The sequence below is a fragment of the Ascaphus truei genome, chromosome 13 (assembly GCF_040206685.1).
Source record: "Ascaphus truei isolate aAscTru1 chromosome 13, aAscTru1.hap1, whole genome shotgun sequence".
Taxonomy (NCBI): Eukaryota; Metazoa; Chordata; class Amphibia; order Anura; family Ascaphidae; genus Ascaphus; species Ascaphus truei.
In genome coordinates this window covers 5275366-5301475 of record NC_134495.1, presented here as the reverse complement: position 1 = coordinate 5301475, position 26110 = coordinate 5275366, and the positions used below count along the sequence as shown (strand labels likewise).

The following is a 26110-nucleotide window of genomic DNA, read 5'->3' as shown; positions in this document are numbered from 1 at the left end:
GAGGAGGAGGAGGTGTTAGCAGAAGAGACACTGAAAGTACGATGGGAGAGGTAGGATGAGATCCAGGATAGAGCTTTGTTCCGAATACCAAGAGTATGGAGAATGTGAAGGAGAAGAGGGTGGTCCACGGTGTCAAATGCTGCAGAGAAGTCGAGTAATATGATGTTAAAGGAGCAATCCCACACAGGGGGAAATAAAAAAAATTCCATCACCCTTCCGGCACAATGTGTTCACGTGACCGCTTTGAAAGTGGTCACGAGATCGCGGCGGCCCTTAACCCGGAATCGGAAGTGGAGACGGCCATCTCTACAGTTTCCCTTCACTGCTGATTGTGTCCTGTGGTCCATGGGAACACAAGACACGGCCCAAGCGGGAAAACAGGCCTGACCTCGGCGCCTGTGAGTCCCCCCCCCCAACCTTTTAACATACCCGTTACCCATAAATGAACTCGGACAACATTCTGGAAATTAAATGGCCATAGCTTTTATTAAATATCATTACCGACAATAGTAAGTGGTAGCCTTGCCAGAATTCTACCCATCCGATAAAGGCCAATAGTACTCAAACCAAGGCCTGCCAAGCCAAGGCCCGCCAAACCAAGGCCCGCCAAGCCAAGGCCCGCCAAGCCAAGGATCGCCAAGCCAAGGCCCGCCAAACCAGGGCCCGCCAAGCCAAGGGCCCGCCAAGCCAAGGGCCTGCCAAACCAAGGCTCACCAAGCCAAGGCCCGCCAAGCCAAGACCCGCCAAACCAGGGCCCACCAAGCCAAGGGCCCGCCAAGCCAAGGGCCTGCCAAACCAAGGCCCGCCAAGCCAAGGCCCGCCAAGCCAAGGCCCGCCAAGCCAAGGCCCACCAAACCAGGGCCCGCCAAGCCAAGGGCCCGCCAAGCCAAGGGCCCGCCAAACCAAGGCTCGCCAAGCCAAGGCCCGCCAAACCAGGGCCCGCCAAGCCAAGGGCCCGCCAAACCAAGGCCCGCCAAGCCAAGGCCCGCCAAACCAAGGCCCGCACAGCCCCAGCCGCTCAGATCATCAAACAGCGAGAATGGGCTCGTTACCCACAGCACAATGGGCACTGCCCACTCACCACCACTAGGCATTAGCGTCCCATAGAGCCCCTACTGGCAAGGTTACCCAGCACTTGACACCCCAGCAAACTGCCATGACCGGGGCAACAATATATATATACAACATATACATTAAAAAAACTGAATACAACAGTAACATACTGTAGCTTATTTTCTCTCATATACATTTTTTTGAGAGTAACATGTGATCACATCTCACGTTCCTTTATCACACACACACACACACACACACACACACACACACACACACACACACACACACACACACACACACACACACACACACACACTTTTCTTAACATTATCTAAAAGGGAGGGAGGGAGGGTAGGGGACAGCTGTGAGTCGCGGAATTGCTCCTTCCTGCCCAACTGTCCCTTCAGAGATACCTCACACAACCCCCCCCCCACCTCACACACGCCCCCCCACCTCATACAACCCCCCACCGCACGCATGCACCAATCCCCTAAGCCTATCAGACCAAGAGAGGGTGAAAGGTCATGAAGGGCAAGGAGCCTATCCCCTTCAGTCATGTCAGCCCCCAGCTTAGGGCTGAGGGGCTCTTCTATTTTGCATGACGTAGACATTACGTCATGCGACCCCCGATGTGCCAGACCCCATGACTTAGTGACTAAATCTTGGGGCACCCAAAAGGTTAAACAACTTGTGATGTAACACGCACTGACCCCTAACCTTTTCAATGCTAGTGATGGCAGCTTCTCCCCGCTCCCCGCGCTAATCACTAGTTCCCAGTGTAGGAAGAGGAGCGGGGGCAGGATTCACTGGCGCCCGGCGTGGAGCCAGCTGCCTGGAGGGGAAGGAAACCTGTACCTGCTGCTGGTGCAATGGGGGCAGGGAGGCAAATGTGTGGCCCTTCTGAGAGCTCCAGGGTAGCATCACGTTGCCCAGTATGGCGCTCGCCTATTAACCCTTTGAGTGCCTGGTACTCCAGGGGCCCCATGAGGTTGTGGCCCCGTCATGCGTTTTCAGCTCTTGTTCTAGGGGAGATCACGTTCTGTGCTCCTGTGGAACCGGGGAGGAGAACCCCTCTTCCATTCAGGTCATCGGTGATGCTCGGAGGAGCGGTCTCGTGCTCTCCATGTACAAGAAGGGCTGGGGCACCGAAATGGTTAAACATGGCAGTGCCATTCGTTTGTTTTGGTCCTAGGAGGGATTGCGCCTGTTGACGACACCGGCAGAGTTCACGCAGAACCCAAGTGGTATGATCATGTGAGACCTGGATAACCTGTTCTACGGGAACTACACATGTTTGGAAGGCGCTCTACAGGCAAGCACGGCTAATAAAACCCTGGCAGATTCTGCGCCCGTGACCTCACCTGCGTACAAAGCATGTGACTGGCGATAAGGAGGCGTCAGAAAACAAAGAGGTGTTAGGGGATTTCTTCTGTCCATATGCTTATTGTCACAGCTTCTGGAGTCACTAGGTGACCCCAGATTATAAACATACAGAGTTTGAATGAGATGAGTCACACGCCATAAAATGCAACGAGGCGAAAAAAAAACCTGCTATGACACAGCAATCCCCCATCTTTTCTGCTTGTGGCTATACAGGATAAGAAAGGTGCTAACTATCTTTTCTACACTTGTTAGCAAGAGAGATCTCTGGCACATTAAACCTGGCGTGGGCCGGTCAACTCACGTTGGCTTTCTGTAAATCTCACCAATTTGGGAGCGGTCTCGGGGAATTATAGAGTTTAAATCGAATTCCCGGCACTGAGAGAAGTTAGAACCTTTCCAGTTGCCATTATTTTGTCCGGAATACCCGACACTCGCTGAAAAACACCAGTAAAAGAGCGAGGCGCAGAGATCCCGGCTCAACTATAAATTCCGATGGCGCCAACCCGGCACTAACGCACGGAAAACCCAATTGAAGCACAGTATATAGAATAATGGCCATAAATGTCAATGCATTGTATCATTATACAGATGTGCGTCAAGCCACGAGTCACCAAACTGTCCCCAGTTCAGCAAGGGTACACTGCGATGTAGGCAATGAGAACCATTGCACGGCCATTTTGTCATTAGCAGGAATAGCCTGTTTTTGTTGCTGCTATAGATTCTTACAAACTGGCCACAATGACTGGTGAGATCAAGGTCTTTGTTTCCCCCCGTATTCGGTGTTAACATTCATTGAGGTATAGCGGGTGTAACGTTGCATTAATGGCCAATCTGGCAGCAACATGAAGTCTGCACAGGCTTCCCCTGAGCGAGATGAATTGTTAGCGCTATGAGGAAGTTCAGCGGCATCCTTGTGTCCCAGTGTCCTTTGTACGGTCTTCTGTTTACCAACAACCGCCCGTGGTGTGAGATAAGAAGCAGGGAGGGAGTCACGCGTCAGAAGGACCATACAACGCACGAGTTGGGAGCTTAAGGTCACCCTGATAGGATAAGTCGGTGCCTCATTGAGGAGCAGTGCAAAGGACCAATGGGACCTGTATTTTATTACAATTATATTGTTTCCCCTAAATGCAAGTCGCAAACCCAGGTGTTTTCAACGTCAGTCCTCAAGGCCAACCCCCTCTCTCCCCCCCCCCCCCCCCCCAACAGGTCAGGTTTTAAGGATATCACAGCTTCAGCACAGGTGGCTCAATCAGTATTGATTGAGCCACCTGTGCTGAAGCAGGGAGATCCTTAAAACCTGACCTGTTGGGGGGGTCTTGAGGACTGGAGTTGAGAACAATTGCCCTTACCCACCATAGAACTCTTCTAGGCACCAATACTTTTTGATTTTTGGGGTTACTTGCCCAGGATCATACGAAACTGAGTGGCATTTGAACCAAGTTCACCCACTTCAAAGACAGGCATGTAGAACTAGACCATAAGATTTCAGGGAACTAAGCATTACGAATTCCAGGTATAATACCCCAATGTTTGGTGCACACAGACTCCCTCCTGCCCCCCTGCAAGAAGACACAATAGAGCGTCTCTGTCCATGGGAACAGGAACGGTTGTAAACTATAAACTGGGTGTCTCACGTTTGTTCTGCCAGACCCCCCCCCCCCCCCCCCCCACTTTTCCCAACTCATTAGCGATGATATAATGAGGCTGCAGATTTGAAAAGGAAGATCCTTATTCCCCACTCATTGTTTTAATTGCCCGCTGATAACAATTGGCCTGTGTTCACCGGATTGGAGATGGTTCGGTATACCAGCGGATCACCACCCTGGCCCTTTAACCTTTCGTGCTGACCCAGGCTAGCAGCTTCACAGCTCCATAAGGGAACCCCACAAACGGGTCAGCCAGTCCCACTAATCTGTGCTTTGCAAATCCAAACTTGTCCATATTATTTGCAGTAAATTAAAGTAACAGTCCCCACTGTGTGTTTTTTTTTTTTTTTAACCCCTGCTTTTTTTTATACAAGGATGGGAAGTTGGGGGGTCCACATAGGTGAACCATGTTATATTCAGCGCCGGTGACCTCCCCGATTCCCAAAATAATTACCGGTGAAGGTAGCACATTGCAGTCCTCTCCCAGGGAAATAATATGGAAGTATAAATCTCCCGTGTGACGCACGCCAATAGGAAACCGTAATGCACTACGTGACGCAGGGGTTTTTTTTAAAAATAGCAACACTACCTTAAAAAAGGTAAGAACAAGGGGGTCCCGTAATTGACATTAGCACGGATCAGCTCCACGGACCCCCTGCCCCCCACACTAGTAAAAAAAATGGGGAATGGGGACTGCTACTTCCCTCTCTCTTTCCGTCTTGTAGAATAAACGTAGCATCCATATTTCCAATCCAGCCCAAAGAGGTCTGGCCTCCGTGTGTAACCGGGTTAAGACCCCTGACCTCAGACACGGCTGAGGTCGCCGTGCTCCATTTGTTTGGACTTCAGCGTCCTTGGGAATCGATTTTTTTTTTTTTATAACATCAATTTGAATTTGAAGCACAACCCACAAGATATAAACAGTGGGCAATGCCAGTCTGCAAGGGCTACCAACAGGTCAGGTTTTCAGGATATCCCTGCTTCAGTACAGGTGGCTCAATCAGTGATGAGCCACCTGTGCTGAAGCAAGAACTGACTGAGCCACCTGTGCTGAAGCAGGGATATCGTGAAAACCTGACCTGTCTGTGGCCCTCAGGGACTGGAGCTGCCCGTCCCTGCAATATATGTATTTAAAAAATTCCTAAAATCGGGCACAGTACCACTACTTTTTGGACCCTTTATAGTTACATGTGCCTGCAACACATTGCAAAGCACTGTATACCACGCCGGTTGTGTGTTATTTCTTTAAAGTACCGTATGCATAGTTGGTGCAACATAAATACAAATATACAGACACATTTATAATAAACACCAAATATTAGGGTATTAGAGTAGTAGCGGGTATGATGCCTTTTATTGGACCAACAAGTAGTTGATATGTTACAAGCTTTCCAGCATCTTAAACATATAAAGAGGAGGACGCCCGCCTGGAAAACATTAGAAGTGTGTTAAAGCGTGCACATACAGAAATGTAAGGCATGCAAACGGTTAATGCAGAAAGTGACCTAGTGCAGATAGGAAACCGCACACGCACACACACACACACACACACACACACACACACACACACACACGCACACATGCTGACACACTCGTCCGCAGTGTCTTACTAGTGTTACAATTATAGCCATTGTTCCTGTGCTGCGCTTATCTGTACGGTATGGAACAGATTCGTGTCACTTACACACAGGCATGATTTGTACGGAGGACACATCTGTCACATGCCACCCGACGTGGAGCACGGTGTGCGAGACACCTCCACCCCGGCACGTGATCACGGTGTCTCCTCCTCTTGTGGCCATCATCCTTTGATCTTCCTCCAGCATGATGGCGGGTGGAAGCAGCGCTGCCGGTGCCGGTGCCTGTGCCGTGCTGCTGCTCTCGTGCCTCCTGCAGCTCGGTAATGCTCTGCACACTGCAGGCTCCCTTCCCCTGGATGTCATCACCTTCTACAAGGTAATATCCACCCCATCTCCCCAGCGGCGGTGCTGTCACTGTAACCCTCTGCGCCCCACCCTGCGCCCAATCACCTGCTACTATCATCTGCCATTTGCATGGCGCCGACGTATTCTGCGGCGCCGTACCATGTGGGTGTACGGACAAGAGCGCAGCATGACGCACGTACAGTAGTGGGGTCCCTGCTCCAGTGCGGCTTATCCGGTGATGTGCGCTATTATGGGAAATAGCGTTTATTTATAACAACATTTATATAGCGCTCTTATCCAGGGCGCGGTACGTACGTGTCCACAACGCATGGGCTTTAACGCGGTCACTGCTGCCTGGCCGTTTCCTGGAGTGGGACACGCCCATTGCTGCGCGATTCGCCCCCATTCATGCAAACACCCATTGGTCTTCCCGTCTACCTTATACTGTGGCAGCATCTGCATCACCTTGTTTGTTTGTTTGTGTCCTGCAGAGAATAGTGGGTGTGACGGGGTGGCAGTGGTGACTGCAGGCTGCCAGCGACGGGCACACCCTTATGTCATATTACACAGTTCCATAGTAGATGAGGTTGAAAAAAGACATACGTCCATCACGTTCACCCTGTGCTAAATGTAGACATGTCAAAACGGAATAAGACGCAAGAACAGAACAGGACTGGCTCAGTTTGTGTGTATTAATATCAGGGCATCAGATTACTGTTCTACGTAAAGTTTCTATAGTGTCCCAGGGCATCCAAGAATTTGCCATATATAATACTAATGAGCGCATTGCCGCTGTGTGTGTGTGTGTGTGTGTGTGTGTGTGTGTGTGTGTGTGTGTGTGTGTGTGTGTGTGTGTGTATGTATATATATATATATATATATATATATATATATATATATATATATATATATATATATATATTAAATGCACTTGTTATATTTGTACACCCTCTATTCTAAAGTGTTACCTATGTATATTTTTTTGTAAAGCTCCTATGACGTATCTGTATTACGTGTGTCATTTGTGCCTGCCCTGCAGCAGTGAAGAGGTTAATGTTCAGTGCAGACCCAGTGCTCCAGCTGTGGCCAATAGGAGAAGGGACATGACATCATTAACCTTCAGTGTCTGACCAATCCTGTGAGTCCAAGTGTCAGGTTTCTGAAAGCGCAGCAGCTGATTGGTGGAGGGCAGGGTAGTTTTCCATAAGTGAAAGTGTGTCTGAGAGGTGCATCCGGCAGCAGAATAATAAGAGCGTGTCTATGCAAAGCAACAGTGTGACACCCACATACACCCGAGTGTATACCAATCAGTATATGTGTGTGCGTATACATGTGTGTCAACGTATAGACTTTGTGCTTATAGAATATTGACCCTTTCTGACTCCTGGCAGGGAGCTATGAAATGTGCATTACAGCAAGAACATTACAAAGAGTAATAAAGCAGAATATATTGATCCCCGTGCCAGTGATAACAAGTACACAGCGGATACTGTGGCAGGGACGTTGTCTGCAATGAGATCATTCGCAGATTGTGTGCTAGCCAGAGGGCGCTGTAATAATGTTATATTAGGGGCATTGCATTAATAAAGTATAAAATTATTCCGTGCCACGGAGCGATGTAGTGTTATAAAATATGTACTCCAGGGGTTTAACCTTTTTTGGTTAAGGAACCCCAGAATTAGATTGTAAAATTCAGGGGAACCGCAACCCTCTTCCCCAGAATTAGAGAGGGTCGGGGTTCCATACAATGCATATGATCGCAGACTCCCTGTTAGAGAGGGTTGGGGTTCCTCAGAATTTCACATAGGGTTCTTTAACCAAAAAAAGGGCTGGAAGCCACTGGTCTAAACATAAAAAAAAAATATCCCATTAGACCATAATTGCCTAATATACCAAGAGCGCTGCATGCTTGCAGTAGGTTCCCAGTTCCATAAATGCGTTACACTATCACTTCCTATTTTATCACTTGCTACCAAATCTTTAATCCATTATTTCAATGGGGGGTGAAAGGGAGTTACCATCTGCTCAGATCCAGGAACACGGAAATATTTCACTTCCTCCTTGAGCTGTACACCTCTCCGGCAGCCTTCCTCACTTAACCCCAGGCTTTTCATTGGTCTGCCCATGCCCGCAGTCATGCTACCTTTGTGGTAATGGGTGTAGGGCTTCTTTTATAATGAGAACATGCAGAAATCAAGCGGCATAATGAAAGTACACGCAGTTATCTGCCATAGGGTATTAAGGCAGAAACCCTGTGACCGGGGTCATTTTTGAGCCCTTACAAAGGAAAAAAAAAGAGAAGTAAAAGGCTGCACTGCCAAGTTAAGTATTATAAAGATATGTAATAAAATGTTGAGGGCCCCGTGGGGGTCTTCTGAAAGGGGTAACAGTGATGGCACAAGCGTCAGAGCTTGGTAGAGTGCCAACAAGGGCACAGGTTCAGAGACGAGAATGGCGGGGGGTATAGACAATGATGGGAGCACCGACACATTAACAAGGGAACAAAGTCATCCATTTCATACTTAGATTATAAGAGTTAATTATGAGTTGTGACAACTTCAAAACTATATACCACATTGATCCCTGCTTGGGATATTCCATCCTTCCCGATCCCTGCTTGGGATATTCCATCCTTCCCGATCCCTGCTTGGGATATTCCATCATTCCCAATCCCTGCTTGGGATATTCCATCCTTCCCGATCCCTGCTTGGGATATTCCATCCTTCCCGATCCCTGCTTGGGATATTCTATCCTTCCCGATCCCTGCTTGGGATATTCCATCCTTCCCGATCCCTGCTTGGGATATTCTATCCTTCCCGATCCCTGCTTGGGATATTCCATCCTTCCCGATCCCTGCTTGGGATATTCCATCCTACCCGATCCCTGCTTGGGATATTCCATCCTTCCCAATCCCTGCTTGGGATATTCCATCCTTCCCGATCCCTGCTTGGGATATTCCATCCTACCCGATCCCTGCTTGGGATATTCCATCCTTCCCAATCCCTGCTTGGGATATTCCATCCTTCCCGATCCCTGCTTGGGATATTCCATCCTTCCCAATCCCTGCTTGGGATATTCCATCCTTCCCGATCCCTGCTTGGGATAGTCCATCCTTCCCGATCCCTGCTTGGGATATTCCATCCTTCCCGATCCCTGCTTGGGATATTCCATCCTTCCCAATCCCTGCTTGGGATATTCCATCCTTCCCGATCCCTGCTTGGGATAGTCCATCCTTCCCAATCCCTGCTTGGGATATTCCATCCTTCCCGATCCCTGCTTGGGATAGTCCATCCTTCCCGATCCCTGCTTGGGATATTCCATCCTTCCCGATCCCTGCTTGGGATATTCCATCCTTCCCGATCCCTGCTTGGGATATTCCATCCTTCCCGATCCCTGCTTGGGATATTCCATCCTTCCCGATCCCTGCTTGGGATATTCCATCCTTCCCGATCCCTGCTTGGGATATTCCATCCTTCCCGATCCCTGCTTGGGATATTCCATCCTTCCCGATCCCTGCTTGGGATATTCCATCATTGCCGATCCCTGCTTGGGATATTCCATCCTTCCCGATCCCTGCTTGGGATAGTCCATCCTTCCCGATCCCTGCTTGGGATATTCCATCCTTCCCGATCCCTGCTTGGGATAGTCCATCCTTCCCGATCCCTGCTTGGGATAGTCCATCCTTCCCGATCCCTGCTTGGGATATTCCACCCTTCCCGATCCCTGCTTGGGATAGTCCATCCTTCCCGATCCCTGCTTGGGATAGTCCATCCTTCCCGATCCCTGCTTGGGATAGTCCATCCTTCCCGATCCCTGCTTGGGATATTCCATCCTTCCCGATCCCTGCTTGGGATATTCCATCCTTCCCGATCCCTGCTTGGGATATTCCATCCTTCCCGATCCCTGCTTGGGATATTCCATCCTTCCCGATCCCTGCTTGGGATATTCCATCCTTCCCGATCCCTGCTTGGGATATTCCATCCTTCCCGATCCCTGCTTGGGATATTCCATCCTTCCTGATCCCTTTTTTTTTTTTGCAGGTGATTCCAAAGAGTAAGTTTGTGTTGGTAAAGTTTGACACTCAGTACCCTTATGGAGAGAAGCAAGATGAGTTCAAACAACTGGCAGAGAGTTCGTCGTCCAGCAAGGATCTTCTGGTGGCGGATGTTGGCATATCAGGTAAAGTTAATGACTGTGAAATGGATCTCATGATCTGCGACTTGTTGACAATGATTTCTTTGCATTTGCATGTGAGCAAAGGTCAGTCTGATAACTCAGTCTGACTTTACAAACAAGACTTTTGGCATTTCACCATATTGGCTCAGAGAGCGGGACAGTTTTCTAGCATCAAAATTTATTGTAACTATAGTTTCTTCTGTACAAATTGCCCCCTCGTCAGCCAAGAAAATGAGCATACTGTAATATAGAGAGATACCGAGTGCTGTAACTCACTTCCTGTGCTAAGGCCCGTAATATAGTGTGTGCACGCGCGAGCCTGTGCGAACGCGCTTGCACGGCGCAGCTAGCGAGCCCTCTGTGGAACAGCCCTTAGAGCGAGAGGTATAACATGATGGTTAGGACACAGGCCACATCAGCACTGCATGGGTTAAATCATTATAACTTGAGCTAGGTTACCTGTAGAAACTAATAATAGGCAATATAGTCATGTCATTTCCATTGTGTTCATGAATGGAATATCAAACTCAATTTTTATACATGATAACCCGGGTGTGTTTCATATGTAGACTACATTATTATGATATTTATATTATATATTATGCACATAGACATATATACACATACAAATGCAAAGCATGAAATGGTTTGGAAGCAAACCAAAGTCTGCGACATCATCGTAAAGGTGAAGAAATTAAAATGGTGGTAGGCTGGACATATCGCAAGTAGAGATGTCTGTCGTTGGACAAAGATGGCACTCAACTGGATTCCAGGGATATTTTCTAACTATCGACCTGTCTCCCTCCTGCCTTTTGCCTCCAAACTCCTTGAACGTCTTGTATTATCTCACTTGCTCCATTTTCAACACCTATTTTCTCCTAGACCCTCTACAATCTGGCTTCCGCACTGCTCACTCCACTGAAACAGCCCTCACTAAAATAACTAATGACCTCCATCCTGCCAAAGACAGAGGTCATTACACTCTGCTCATTCTACTTGACCTCTCTGAAGCATTTCACACCGTGAACCACCCTCTTCTCCGTCACATTCTCCATACTCTTGGTATTCGTAACAAAGCTCTATCCTGGATCTCCTCTTACCTCTCTCATCGTAGTTTCAGTGTCTCTTTTGCTAACACCTCCTCCTCCTCCTCCTCTATCGATCTCTCTGTGGGGGTACCCCAGGGCTCTGTCCTGGGACCTCTTCTCTTTTCTCTGAACACACTTTCTCTAGGTGACCTAATCACATCTCTTCAGTTTAAATATCACCTCTACACTGACGTCACTGAAATTTACTTTTCAACCCCCTGACCTTACACCTGCTGTACAGACCAAAGTTTCTGAATTCCTCTCTGTGATATCATCCTGGATATCCCTCCCCCGACTTAAACTTAATATGGCAAAAACAGAGCTCCTTATACTATCACTATGGCAAGAAAACCTAGCAAAGAATCTGCTTAATGAGCGTGCCACAAGTCAGGCGGCAGTGCTGACCACAGTATACGATTAGTTTTGAATCTGCTTATGGGGACGATTGATACACACCATTAAATACCACACGCCACACAATGAGCCGGCGGACGTGTGTTACAGAGCTCGGTATGCATTCGTTTAGTATCCGTTGTATTCTTACATTGATTCTTGTAGACACATTAATCTCGCAGCTGCTCTGTCTTTCACGCACAACATATAGTGCAAAAATAAAGCGCCATCCCAGGCGTGGGCACGTAATTGGCTTCAGTTAGGAAGGGATGATAGGTGGTAATGAATTACTCATAAAATGTAAACTTTTACCACCTATCATCATTTCATAACTGAGGCCAATTAAGTGCCCACACCTGGGATTGCTTTTTATTTTTACATATCCCCAAGGATCACCTTTTCCATTCCAATTAGGCAGAGTGAAGTTTACCCCCCCACACCCAATATGTATACTTTCACAAACATTCAGACAAAACGCTGAATAAACATAGTTTTATATAGGGGTTTTTTTTTTGCTGCTACATTCTTTACTAATCCTTTTTCTCCCAGAGGGGTTTGCAATGCATTAGTCCAGACCAGTGGTTCCCAACCTTTTTATACCTTGTGCACCCCCTGCTAGAAAAGATTTATTCTGCAAACCCCTAATTAATCTTAACGACTCATCAGAATGTCACTAACAAACCTGTGTGACCGATCCCAGGCGGTATCGTATCCTGAGCTTGTGGGGGTAACACACGCTTAAGAAGCCCCCAAATTCCACCTCCGTGTGCACGGGCAGCATGGGTGGTACAGCTACTCACTGCGGAAGTTTCCAAAGTTACACCCCACAATGCTTTGCTGCTTTGGATGCAAAGCATTGTGGGGAGTGGCTTTCTAGGCTCCTGCTGTAATAGCCCCCACACCAAGGTGCAACTTGGGGCCTTCCCGAATGCTCAGGACCGCACCATACTGCCTGAGAGTCGACATTACACACTTGTTTGCGACCCCTTTGAGGTTCCCGAGCCCCTCTTGGGAATCACTGGTATTCCATCGACGCAGACGGTCGTCATTTTATCGAAAGAGTTCGAACTTCTCTGTCAGACGCCATCGAAGTCTCTACGAGACCGGTGATGTACGATCTGTGAGATTGAATCCAAACCAGCGAGAGCGCCAGAAATTTAGCGAGAGACGACTTGGGTAATAGTTTAATAGTCACTGAATAAGTGACACCATTATATTTATGGACTAAGAACGATGACCTTCAGATTCAACCAGTATTCTCACCTAGCACAGGGTTAAAAACCCATGAAATAGGAATTTCTCAAATAGAATATCAAAAACTAGGAAAAGGGAGAGAAAGGTTTTTGTTTTTTTTTCTACAATCTTGGGGTTAAAAATCTTAAAACCAGACACAGTACCACTATTTATTTAAAGGCCCTTTTATAACTGCCTAAGATCAACATCTCTATATGTTATCCTGTATCAAAGGGGAGAGGAGGAAATGACATTCGAATATTGGATCCCAGAAAATAAGAACCGTGCTCCTGATCTAAACAGGATTATTCCCCGGAGGCAGTAATAGCTTTTCAGGATATTGCGGGCTCAAATACTCAAAGCGAAAATAATTGGAACAGACGTCTTCTTTTAACACTAGAGGAAATGAGTCTGTTGACTTGGTTTTGTTAGAGAGTTTATTTCTCTGCTAGGAAGAAATGCAGCAACCTTACGGCACAATGCACAAACACAATGAGCTCATGTCTCACCATGCGTGTACGAGGATTAACAAGATGGCTGCAGGTGGTCATTAGAATTCTGGGAATTTGTGACTTTAATCAATTTGCTGCATCAAATTCACCTACTGCGCATCGGAGTGACTTGTACAACAACTGCTTTCCCCCCCCCACACTTTCTGATTTCATCCTCCCATCTTATTTTTGGTCGTCGTCTTGGTCTTTTCAATTTCTCTTGGAATCCAGTCGAGTACCATCTTTGTCCAACGAGGATAATTTCTTCTTGCGATACGTCCGGCTCACCGCCATTTTAATTTCTAATAATAATATAAAAACACACACACGGCAGGAGAGAGCTTTAAATGCAGGTTTTGCAGGCTTCGTTGTTTTCGGTGGTGCTGTATTGGGATATTACGGTGTATATATGTTTTTTATTTAGTTATAAAATGTTTTACCAGGAAGTAATACATTGAGAGTTACCTCTCGTTTTCAAGTATGTCCTGGGCATAGAGTTAAGACAAATAATACATGGTTCCAAATACAGTTACATAAATGAGCAGGGTATATATTATATACAAGACATTGCATGCACAGTTAAAGATAATATATATTATGAGCGTATGAAACAGTTACAGACCAGATTAAAATGTGAGACAGCCTTAGATTTGAAAGAACTTAGACAGGTGGTGGATGTGAGAGTCTCCGGTAGACTGTTCCAGTTTTGGGGTGCACGGTAAGAGGAGGAGCGGCCGGATACTTTGTTGAGCCTTGGGACCATGAACAGTCTTTGAGTCAGATCTCAGATAAGTGCTGCATGTGGTAGGGGTGAGGAGCTTGGTCAGGTATGTAGTTCCAATGGTAGCAAAAGGGTTAAAGGGCAAGAGAGCAGGTTCACCTTAGTAAATTGCTGGGTAATTACACATTACTAGCATGCTTCCAAGTGAGTGTTGTGTTACTTTTTAGAAGTGCAGAGATACTTCATGTTCGTGCTGAAACATACTTCTATTCAGGGTGCACAAGAGGCATTCTTATGCCCGTTACTTTGCAATGTGGTGCAGGCTTTCCTGCATTGAAGGTGCTAAGATTTAGCACCATGTAGTAAGCTTGGGCTGCGTTACCGAACCAGAATAGCCCACTTGCACATAATGCTGACTTCATGCTATCACAATGTCTATATATGTTCCCTTCCCAGATTATGGTGATAAACTTAACTTGGAGCTGGGTGAGAGATACAAGCTGGATAAGGAGAACTTCCCATATTACTACCTGTTTGTGGACGGGGACATTGACAATCCCATACCCTACACTGGCCTAATAAAGACTGGTGCCCTTCAACGTTGGCTGAAGAATAGAGGGGTGTACCTGGGCATGCCGGGGTGCCTGGAAGAATATGACAGCCTGGCCGGAGCGTTTGTAATGTCAGATAAGAAAGCAGAGCGAATGGACATCCTGAAGGACGCTCAGGGCAGGTTGGAAAACAGCGGAGAGTCCGAGAAGCCGTCTGCCGGACAGTACGTCAAGATCATGAGCAAGATCCTGGATCAAGGGGAGAACTTTGCCAAGAGTGAGTTGGAGCGCATCACAAAACTGATCGAAACGAACAAGATGAGCGAGTCCAAGAAGGAGGATCTGCAGAAGAGGCTTAATATTCTCAGCAGCTTCCAGAACCTAAGCCCAGAGAAGGAAGAGCTCTGAACGGAGGATAAAATGAAGTGATTGTGTGCAGGTCTGTTGTGTGCGTTTTTATTCATATGAAGAAGCAGTTTCCCTTAATTAATTTTTTGGGGGTATAATGGCTGAAGAAGGGGTTCCCCAGAGCTCTACCACTGTACTAAGATCAGGAGACCACCCGGATCAAAAGATATCCACATCTGTATCCACCTTTCCTGGCGGACACAACATGGCTGCCAAGGCCACCCCATAGGAAGGACTTGCAAGTCCTTTCTCCTTGTGCATATTTGCTCCTGAGAGCGCCTCTCCAACCACATTTGACGGTAGTAAGAGCCTTCTTACCTCCCCACCCCCTTCCCTCTCCTTACGCACCCCATAGAAAGCCAAGATGTCCTCTTGCAACGTGACCGCTGTGTAATGGCTGCCATTCCGAGCCTGACCCAGGGGGGATGTATCGTGTCCATCAGACATATTCTTACCTGGTGGTAAAACAAGCAGCAGGGCTTGCTACTGTACGCATGTAGTCCCACATAGGGCCAAAGTGAAGTATTTAACATGCAACAAGACAAACAAAAAGCAGAACATAAAAGGACTGAGCGACATCATTTCCACCTACACATTGTTTTCACACATTTCAGGATAACGTACGTTGTGCTAAAGAGTTGTTTTTTTTTGTTCATTTTGTTCAGAAGTGGGATTGCTGCCCCAACGCTCTTGGGAAAAAAAGAAATGTCACCCGTTGCTCATTGGATATGCAGCAAAACAATGTTTTTTTAATTTTTTAGATTGTAAGCTCTTCATGGCAATGAATGAGCAATTCTACCCTGAAGATATCTATCTATCTGACCAGCACTCAGATACGTGACAGCCAAAACACACACACACACACACACACACACACACACACATCGAGCGTCAGTACCTCCATTATACCAGTGTCTTGTTATTTAGGGTGTGTAGTTTAATTAGAACCGTACCGTCGCCGGTACTGCGGACTTTTGCTTTTTTGGCCGCAGACACAGCAGAGTCTCGCTACACCTGTATAATTATGGGAGAGCTACACATAGGGCTTAGATCCTTTCATTCTCTTGGATGAGGGTAACGATGCAGAGTACATTATTTCTATGTTCATATCTGGTCTGGTAAAACTATTTGTTCAAATAACCAAGCTAAGGGGTTAGGGATTTTAGGGTAAGGGGTCCGATTAGCAGTAAGGGTTTAAGGTTAGGGACTTACCTTCGCGGTGACACGGCCGGCGGCTTATCGGGTGCGGCGAGATGGCCACGCTGAAACGTCCTAGACCGCTCTTCAAGGACGTCACAACCTACAATAAACCTACCCATCGCCAGGACCAATATGATTAGTAGGCATAAGTGTTAACGGACACAATATCAGTGTTATACGGTACTTCTACCGCTGCACTAACCAAATCAGTACCCGCCTACACAGTATATTACCCACAGCCCAAAGATCAGCGTTTAGAGCAGACGTTTGCATCGCTGTTACAACCTGCAGTCTTTCCGTCCAACAAACGTATCCCACAAAAGGTCTTTCCACGCGAGACCCGGCTGACATATAAATTAATTTACCGGTCATCCCCCCGGGAAACGTCCTGTTTTAACGGACCATTTTAACCCCTCTCCTGCCAGGTGCCTGCGACACGTGTCCCCCTCTGGAAGGGAAGGAGGATACCTCAGTTTGTGTTTATTTTCAGTGTTATTTCCGATAGACACGTTACAACCAATAACGCAATAAACGTATTATCAGCGTCCTCGTTTTCTTTAAAGACAGAAATGTGGCATTTGAGAGAGAAACCCAGTTATTTCGCTGCTGCCATAAAGCAGAATGTGCATTTTCTGCTGTTCGGGATCAAATATCAACATTCAAACTCTACCATATAAATACATATTTGATTTGAATTAGTCTAAAAACAAATATACCTTCAATTCATTAGTTCCGTGTCTTCAGTAACTCCCTTAAAAGTACCGTCCTGCATAAAACCCAAAGCCAGCACTGGCAGAAAAAATACATTTTTTTTTTTTTATAAAGTGAAGAAAACAAAAACAACTGACAGGTATTTTTTTAAATTTTTTTTTTAATGTTTATGTTTGTATAAAACTTTGCAACCTGGTTTCCCGCAAAATTAAATAGTTATAAAAGTGAATCCTTTGAAACAGGGAACGAGAACAGAAGCCACATGGATATAACCAGCAGAGAAGGGAACAAATAAAACCTCACCCGATCCCGCGGTACTTTTATTAAAACTTTCAGGTTCAAGGTTTTTTTTAAGTCTACACTAACACCCCCTATCATCTCCCCCCCCCCCCCCTCCCAAGCTTAATAGAACCAGCTGTGCAGCTTAACTGCATGTTGGACCATACTCTGTCCCACTATGAGCAGCCACTTTACCTTTGGTTCCAACACTGCCCCTTATCCCCTGTAGAGTGTAAGCTCCCCGAATCAGTCCTCATTACCTCCTGCGCGCGTCTGTCCTTATTTGCATGCAACGCCGCTTATGTGATAACTCTGGTTCGGCGTTGTAACGCACTGCTGAATACGTGGGCGCTTTACAAATAAAACGATAATGTGAAGAACTCGATATCGTTTTTTCCCGACCCCGATAGAATTGTGCTTTTTTTTTTTGCCCATTCCAAGATATTTTTTTCTGACACCGTTTCGGAATATACGCGAACCGGTTTTGTACAATAAAACCCCGCACCGTGGACCGTTTGGATGAATAAGACCTTGAAACTATATGAAATATAGGGAGCAGCGTTCCAGACTCGGAAACAAATGACATTAGGGCCAGTCCCTCGTGCAGTAATCATGAGGGACAACAGCTTAAATGAATGGAGCAAAACACCTCTCCAGCACAGGGAAGAATTCCGGTCTGTCCTCTCTAAGCATCTTTACCCACCCACTACCCACGCTTGCAGAGGAGGTCCCCACATTTGGGACACTACTTTGTACAGGGGTAGCCATCTCCAGTCCTTAAGGGCCACTAACAGGTCAGGTCTTCAGGATATCCCTGCTTCAGCACAGGTGGCTCAGTCTTCGATTGAGCCCCCTGTGCTCATGCAGGGATATCCTTAAAACCTGACCTGTTGGTGGTCCTTTAGGTACTCCACCTACACATATACGGGACCGTTAGTAACCGTAGCGCTGGAATAGTTGTTTCCCGTTACAAACCAGCGCTCTTATCAGGCTGACCATGTAAAGGGAAAAAAGTCTTCAACAATTTTATATTTTTATGGCTGATCCAGCAGGATATTTTTTGCATGTACAATAAAAGATGGCTGCCATTAGAAATATATACCTATATAATTCGGACTTTGCAATCAGCAGCAGGCGCAGCAATATTGCAGAATTCTTGCACTGGTAGTTAATGAGCATCTATAATATGGCAACAATAACAATATTTAAGTGTGTGGCTTTGTACCTTTGTATGTGCAAATCTGGATACATCATTGGCCACGTGTCACGGTGGCTCACCCCAAACAGGACGGGACCGCGAGGCTGAGGTGGGGATGTTAGAATACACCGACCTGTAACCGCGTCCGGAGTGCAGAGTCGTAGTCGTGTAGCTGGGTCAGGGTAAGAGAGGTTAGAATGGTCGTGGTACTCGCCGTGGTCTGGGGTTGGAGAAGTCGGATGGTCGTGGTACTCGCCGTGGTCTGGGGTTGGAGAAGTCGGATGGTCGTGGTACTCGCCGTGGTCTGGGGTTGGAGACGTCGGATGGTCGTGGTACTCGCCGTGGTCTGGGGTTGGAGAAGTCTGATGGTCGTGGTACTCGCCGTGGTCTGGGGTTGGAGAAGTCTGATGGTCGTGGTACTCGCCGTGGTCTGGGGTTGGAGAAGTCTGATGGTCGTGGTACTCGCCGTGGTCTGGGGTTGGAGGTGTCGGATGGTCGTGGTACTCGCCGTGGTCTGGGGTTGGAGAAGTCGGATGGTCGTGGTACTCGCCGTGGTCTGGGGTTGGAGAAGTCGGATGGTCATAGTTTGTAGCCGGGGTCCAGAAGTACAGAATGTGGGAGTCCAAATACAAGCCGAGGTCAAGGGTCAGAGAAAGCAGAGGTCAGGTACAAGGAAAGAGTATCAGGCAGAACGCACAAGGCGAGGAAAAGCAGCGTGTTCTCGGAGGCGAGCGCTTCGTCACAAAGCGATGGTTCTGCTCTGCCAACTTGGCCAGGGAACAGCTGAGCATACACAGGAGGAGCAGCCAATGGCAGGGCTGCACCAGGCTGTCAGCAATGAGTGGTTACACCCACTCAGTGCAGTGATGGGCAGGGGCAGAGTGCACCACAGGTGTAGGGTAATAGGAGGTAGGTGTTAACCCCATGCGTGCCCTGGTCACGCGGTGCCGGCGCATAGGTGTGTGAGAGGTCCTCCGTGGCATCTCGGGGGCGCGGCCTAAGCCCGATCGGAAATGATGTAGCCTAGAAAGGACGCCGTGGTCGGAAGAATTGGAGAAGTGTCAGTTTCAATCTACCAATGGCAGGGCTGCACCAGGCTGTGAGCAGTGAGTGATTACACCCACCCAGTGCGTTGATGGGCAGAGTACACCACAGGTGTAGGGTAATAGGAGGTAAGTGTTAACCCCATGCGTGTCCCTGATAATGCGGCACCGGGGCGTAGTTGCGCGAGGGAGGTTGTCTGTGACGTCACGGGACGCGTCACAGGGACGGGGCCTAAGCCCGATCCATGCGGTGTCTTCGTGCCTGTGCGCAAGCTCAGCGCGAGGCGCGTCACCCGTATGGTGATGGGGGCGGGACTGAAGCCCAATCCTCACAGTACATTAGTGTGTAGACGAGGGCTCTTTAACTAGTTCTCCAAAGGGGCCACATCAGAAAACATGAGTAGCACCACAAGCTTCTTGTAGCGTAACTTTAGACATTTAAAAATATTATATTCCAGCATTTTGCCAGCCATCCTATAATCTGTATCATATATCTTTACATAACATTAACTTACAAGTGAGTGGGAGACACTGCACTTAGCTGCCTAAGCAACCAGCATGAAATTAGCAGGAGCTGAGTGTAAGGGCCACAGCAAGTCCCGGGGTGGGGCGCCAGCGGAGGAGACCTGGGGTACTGATACACTTGTATGCAGTGAGTGTTGGTGCATTTGTGTAGTCGGGGTTACAGAGCATCAGTTGCAGGCACTAAAGCTAATAAGGGAAGGAGGCGACATGTATTCAATGCCAATAAGCCAGCAACGCAGCACATAGGTTAAAAAGTGTTAATACGCACTTGGCATTGTTAGTGTTGAAAAGACAGCGGTCATTCATTTCCTTTTGGTGTCACATGGCCCGTGCCTTTCAATGTTGTGCACACGTCTGTGCATGTTTATCGTTGCTTAGGTAGAAGATCTCTCTGCTTTGTGATGCAGACAGTGGCTTGTGTCTAGAGATTATTTCACATTTCCCAGCCACCTGCCCCCCATCCCAATCACACAACGCGCCTCGCAGCACCCCAGCCACCCTTTTCATCCTATTATATTCCACACCAGCTTCCAACTTCTGCTCAGCCAACAGACACAGATCCTGTAATCCCCAAATAACTGTCCTATGGGAACTGTGATCAGCATGAAACCCATTTGGCAAGAATAAAGGGAAACGGATAATCACATTCATTTGACTTCATCCAATAACGTACAAGCAGAACTTGTAATAATGTACAAGCAGTGCAAAGCTTTGGGTATACACGCTTAGGGAAGACTTGGAAAAATATATATAAAAAGGCACGGGTGGGAGAGTGCTTCATTAAATGGATTGAAACCGGTGTCTCAGAATAAAAGTGAAATTCTTTTTAATTTCCCAGGAAAACAAACCTTTTACAAAATGTTATATTCTTTCAAACCAACAGGAATTGTGCTTTAATTAAAGATAAGCATCTATATTTTTGAAGACGTACCTTTAAAGTTTATAGAAGACTGAAATCAAATACATAAATACTAGTTAATTTATCATTTGCAATTAGAGGGTTTTAAAAATAATAATAGAGTTTGGACTAAAGCTATTGTCCTGGCTTTAAAGAAAATGTAATACGATGTATGCAATAGCTGGTACCCGATTAAGATAAAAAAGGTATAAAAAGGTAACTAAAACGTTATAACAGTGTAAGGATCTGGCTGTAATGGGAATTCAATGACAAAGTAAAGTACATACGATGACATTAAACAGATTATCCAATCCTGGAAAGTGGAAAGATCCAATACTAAAAGCCGATTTATGACGCGAGAAGACCGGCGCAAATATCTCAATGTTGACTGCAAGTCTGGTACCTCCGGTTTTGTGAACGCAAAAAGCAACTAATTAATGTACATCATTTCACAGGACAAACCGGCAGCAACTTCACGAAATAAAAAAAATATATATCTGCTACCAATCCGGGAGAAAAGAAAACCCTGGAGATCTGTAACAAATCAGGAGATCTGTAACAAAAGGTTAAAGACACGCTGCTGGAATATAAAAATAATCATTGTTCTGCTTTACTTTCTTAATTAAATATCCTCAATAGAGACACTAAGGCACTCCTAATGGCGAATATGAAATAATAAAATAAATCAGACAACAAACGCTCTCATGTATTTAAAGCTGAAGGCAAAGACCCCGGTGGCGCCCTGGGGTGTTGTGCCGATTAAGAGAGAATGGCAGGGGCGCCCAATACTGCCAATCAACTCAACGGACAGCTCTTCCTTGCATGTACCACGGATACCAGCGTACCTACCTATGTATGTATACGCACACGTACCTTCAGCAAAGGGGGCTCAATTGGCGGTGCAGTCGAAAGACTGAGTCACTGATTGAGCCACCTGTACTAAAGCAGGGATCTTCTGAAAACCTGACCTGTTTGTGGCCGTTGAGGACTGGACTTGGCCGCCCCTGATCTATACACACCCACTCACATTCTTTAAGACAAACTATACTCCAATTTGTTTTCCAACCTGATAATCAAAATAACATGGACAATGCACAATGATGACCCCCCCCCCCCCTGCCAAAAAAAACCCAGTTGAGTGCCTGATAAGAACGTTAGGAGGACAGAGAAGAAAAACCTAAAAGAAAAGCTTTATTTTTTTTTTCTTCTTCTTACATAGGGATTTATTTTAAAAATACTCTGGTCTGCCGTCTTGCATCGCTAACACAATGTATTTCATAGGAGTTGACAATGCTCAGATTGTCAGCACTTCTGAGACCTTAAATACAGCTTTAGGACAAGTCATTCTCAAGTCAGAGCGGATAAGGGTTTTTCTAAAGGTCTGAAATACCTCCGGCATCTAAAAAAGGTAGGGTTTTTTGCTGGTTAATTAACTGTATGTTGGACTGAAGAATGCATCTCGATACATATACAGGTTTGGTGAATATGTATAGATAGCAGTACTTTGAGGATGGTAGATTTGCAGAAACAAGGTGTCTTGTTTTCAGCATCATTCCACAGTGACAGCAACACGTACCCAGCCTACACAACCTAGAAGACTGTAGTTTGGACTTTTTCCTCTAGTAACAATAGCAAAGAGCATGGCGTTTAGAAGCAGCTGCACACTAGTTGGAGCTCAAAAAAACTAGTTGCTGTTTAGTTGGCAATGTATAGAACGTGACAAAGTGATTTCAGGTGTAATATTTATGTATAACATCCAATTTGCAATATTGCTGTATACATTACATTAGCAAGGTTTCATGTTCTTCTTTGCCAGCTCAACAGGCACTGCGGACACGACCAGACCTTTATTTACAGCTCATTTCCATCTCTGTCTTCAATTCCAGCTTGGGACATTTGTTTTAACAGTATAAAACACGTGTGTCATTATTGATGCCGAGCCCCAATTTGGGCTTAGGAGCTGAAGTCCAAAAGGCTGGCTCATGATCACGTGCAGAAATCGCACCTTCACTTATAGCTCAGATGAGTTCAAACACAAAACCAAGAAGAACCAAAAAAAAAACGGGCCATATTCGTAGCAGACGACTCATGGGAGGACATGTGGGATTTAAAATTGGGCATCTTCAGTCAATTATACATTTTCTAAATGCGTGGATCTCACAAAATTAAAAAAAAAAAACCCCCCTATAAAGAGTGGCTGCGAAACGGACTCTTGGTGATGAAGTCGATTTCTAATGCTGCATCTACAGAGTTTTCAAGGTCGGATGGGAGGAAGGTCAAAGGCATGAAAATGTTCTGTGCTGCTGCAGGTTTATGAACATGTATAAAAAGTGGTCAAGCCCAGATGCGGGTCTTGCTTCTAAGTTTATGTACAATAATTTAAATTGGCTGTGTATATATTTCATTTTCAAACACCTAAAAAAAAAAAAAAAAGAAAAACCACGACTTGATGAATACAGTCCTTCATGCATTTTCTGAGGAAGTTCTGGATTAAGGTAAAGATGGTCGATCAGGTGTTTTGCCCGTCGCGGGCACGACGTATGATCCAGGTTCTCATTCTAGATTTTGAGTTTCTTGATGGTATCGAGTCTCTTTTTCAGGAGCTCTCCGATTTCTTGCAGCGAGTGCACGTAGCTAATCTGGATCTTGTCTAGCATCGTCTTTGTAAACCTCTTTTCATCCTGAAAATGGGGGGTAGAAAGACATTTAAATTAATAAAAAAAAAAAAAGTAGTAACTAAGTAAGGAACAGGGTGTTTTTATAGGAAAATAACTTTAAAATAGCTCAATTAGTACAGTCCATTGTGACATTTTTGAGATATACATACATTTATATCCTTCCCTCAAACCGTAATCTCACCGTCTCAAAGTGCCAGGAAGGTGGCAATGGGTGTTCAGGAACATGTATGGTGGCACTTGTGCTGGTAGGTTTAACAATACTATAAAAGCTTGAACAACACACCCGGCGAAAGAGGGAAAGGTACTTGCCAACATGCAAATGGAAGTCGGCAGAGCAAATAAGGCCTCGGCTTCCAAATATGGAACACAGCGAAACCCAAAGATCCTCATTCCCCGGGGGCTGGATTATTCCTGGGCATGACAGCGTTCAGGAAGAAGGCAGAAGGTGCTAAGAAACCCTGGAGGTTAAACAAAAGCGGGCATTCAAACCTAAACCTGTCTACCTACAACTGCGGGACTCTCCCCAGTGAAGCAGCACTGAAGAAGAACTTGAAAAGATTAAATGGGATATTTTTAGCCTTAGTAAAGTAAGAAGAAAAGATGAGTCTCATGGAGTTTATAAATCAGTGGAGTAGGCTTTAATCGTTAATAAGAGATGGAGAAACATGGAGTATGAAAACGCATCGGAAAGGGTAGCCAGGACAGTCATTCAGTGGACAGAGAGACACAGGCTTCAAATAATCCAGGTGTATGCACCAACATCAAGTCACAGACAATGACGTGGAAGACTTCTACCACAAAATCAACTAATTCAAGATCGTTATGGGAGATTTCAATCAAAGATTAGTATCCAGAAGATAAGACTAAGCATCAGTTGATAAGTATGGTTACAGCAACAGGAATGAATGTGAAGACAGATTGCTAAAATGTGAAACCTTCCACATCATGAATTCCTTCTTTAAAGAATCCAAATAGAAAAAAGGACCCAATGGAATTAAGAATGAAATGTACTATATCCAAGCGAACGAGAAACATGATTGGGTTTAAGTGTTCCCCTATTGGTTTGCTGCAAATTACATCTGAATGTGAAGATGGAAAGAAAACCGATTACAAAAAAAAGACAAAAATCAAAGCATCAATAAACCTCAAGAATAACGCAGAAAATTTCAATTAGAACTGAAAAATCACTTCTGTTGATCAAAATGCATGGGGACACCACTTTAAACAAACAATTATAAAGAACCTGTGAAGGACATAGTTGAAAGCATGGAAAAAACTTTCGGCGTCACTAAAAGAAAACAGGGTAAGAAAGTGGCAAAAGCAATGTAATCCATGAAGAATGAGAAGGTCCCGGGGAAGATTAAATTACAAATGGAATCTTGTAAGAAGCTGGGGAAGTAGAGAACATTCTTACAAAACCCTTTACAGGCTGCTTGAAGAACAGGAAAATTCCAGAACGATGGAGCAATGCAATAGTCATCCTCACCCACAAGAAAGGAAACAAAGATGACCTCAAACTACAGACCAATCGGTCGACTGCCAATCACTTACAGGATTTTTACGAAGATACTCATCAGCTGAAAGACTCTGTACTTCACCAAACCTAGAGAACAGGTGGGATTTTGCAGTGGATACAATACAATGGACCACATCCAAGGCATACAATAAGTGATTTCCCCACGTAATGAATACGATCTACCACTCCTTTTAGGATTCGTAGATTACGAAAAAGCATTTCATTCTGTTTACACTTCAGTTGTTCAAAATGTATTAAGACAGAATGTTGAAGAGTTGTACGTTGATATTATAAAGGAACATTTATGAGAATGCCACATCAACCATTAGATTACATGAAGATACAAGTAAGATAAGGATCAGCTAGGGAGTGCAGCAGGGAGACACCATGTCACCAGGATCAGCAAGGGAGTGCGGCAGGGAGACACCGTGTCACCAGGATCAGCAAGGGAGTGCGGCAGGGAGACACCGAGTCACCAAAGCTTTTCACAACACCACAAAAAACTGGTAAAGACATTGCATAGAAAAAGGAATCAGTGAATACTTGAGTCCCCCACAATTTGCAGATTACGTTGTTACTGTCGCCACAAGTCTAGAAGACTTCAAGCAACAAATCGGAGGACTCATCGAAGCAAGTGGCCGCCATATGAATCTCAACAAGACCAAAGTGATGTTCAACGAAATGCGTCAACTCTGCAAAGATCAAAATAAATGGAATAGAACTAGAATTCCACTCAGATTGTCTATTTTGGCTTTTTTTTTTTTACTTTCTGCATATTCTCCATTTACATAGTACCCAAGATGAGAGGGCCTGTAGCAAGTTGTGTTCATTGATATTTATAGGTTAAAGCTTTAGAATATTCAGAAACCAAGGTTACTGGTAGGCCTACATTCTGGGCACTCCTATTCTGCCTAAAACAGCAATACTCCAACAATAGGGCATTACCTGGCTGTTAGTTCCTCGATTGGCATAAACTCCCACAGCCCGG

The 26110-nt window shown here is 45.8% G+C and overlaps 2 protein-coding genes across 2 annotated transcripts in view; one reads left to right on the top strand and one right to left on the bottom strand.

Moving 5' to 3' along the window:
• Positions 1 to 5703: 5703 nt before the first annotated feature.
• On the top strand, positions 5704 to 17644 carry ERP29 (endoplasmic reticulum protein 29). Its single transcript, XM_075568146.1, has 3 exons — positions 5704 to 6044; positions 10054 to 10192; positions 14572 to 17644. Exons 1-3 carry the CDS (start codon positions 5913 to 5915, stop codon positions 15072 to 15074), a joined length of 774 nt encoding a protein of 257 aa, XP_075424261.1. The 5' UTR covers positions 5704 to 5912; the 3' UTR covers positions 15075 to 17644.
• A 4452-nt stretch (positions 17645 to 22096) lies between these two features.
• The window catches only part of NAA25 (N-alpha-acetyltransferase 25, NatB auxiliary subunit), a 52604-nt gene continuing 48590 nt past the window's right edge, over positions 22097 to 26110 (bottom strand). Inside the window, exon 24 of the mRNA XM_075568144.1 lies at positions 22097 to 23609. Within this exon, the coding sequence (XP_075424259.1) occupies positions 23487 to 23609 (123 nt within the window). The 3' untranslated portion in view covers positions 22097 to 23486. The remainder of the gene's footprint in view (positions 23610 to 26110) is intronic.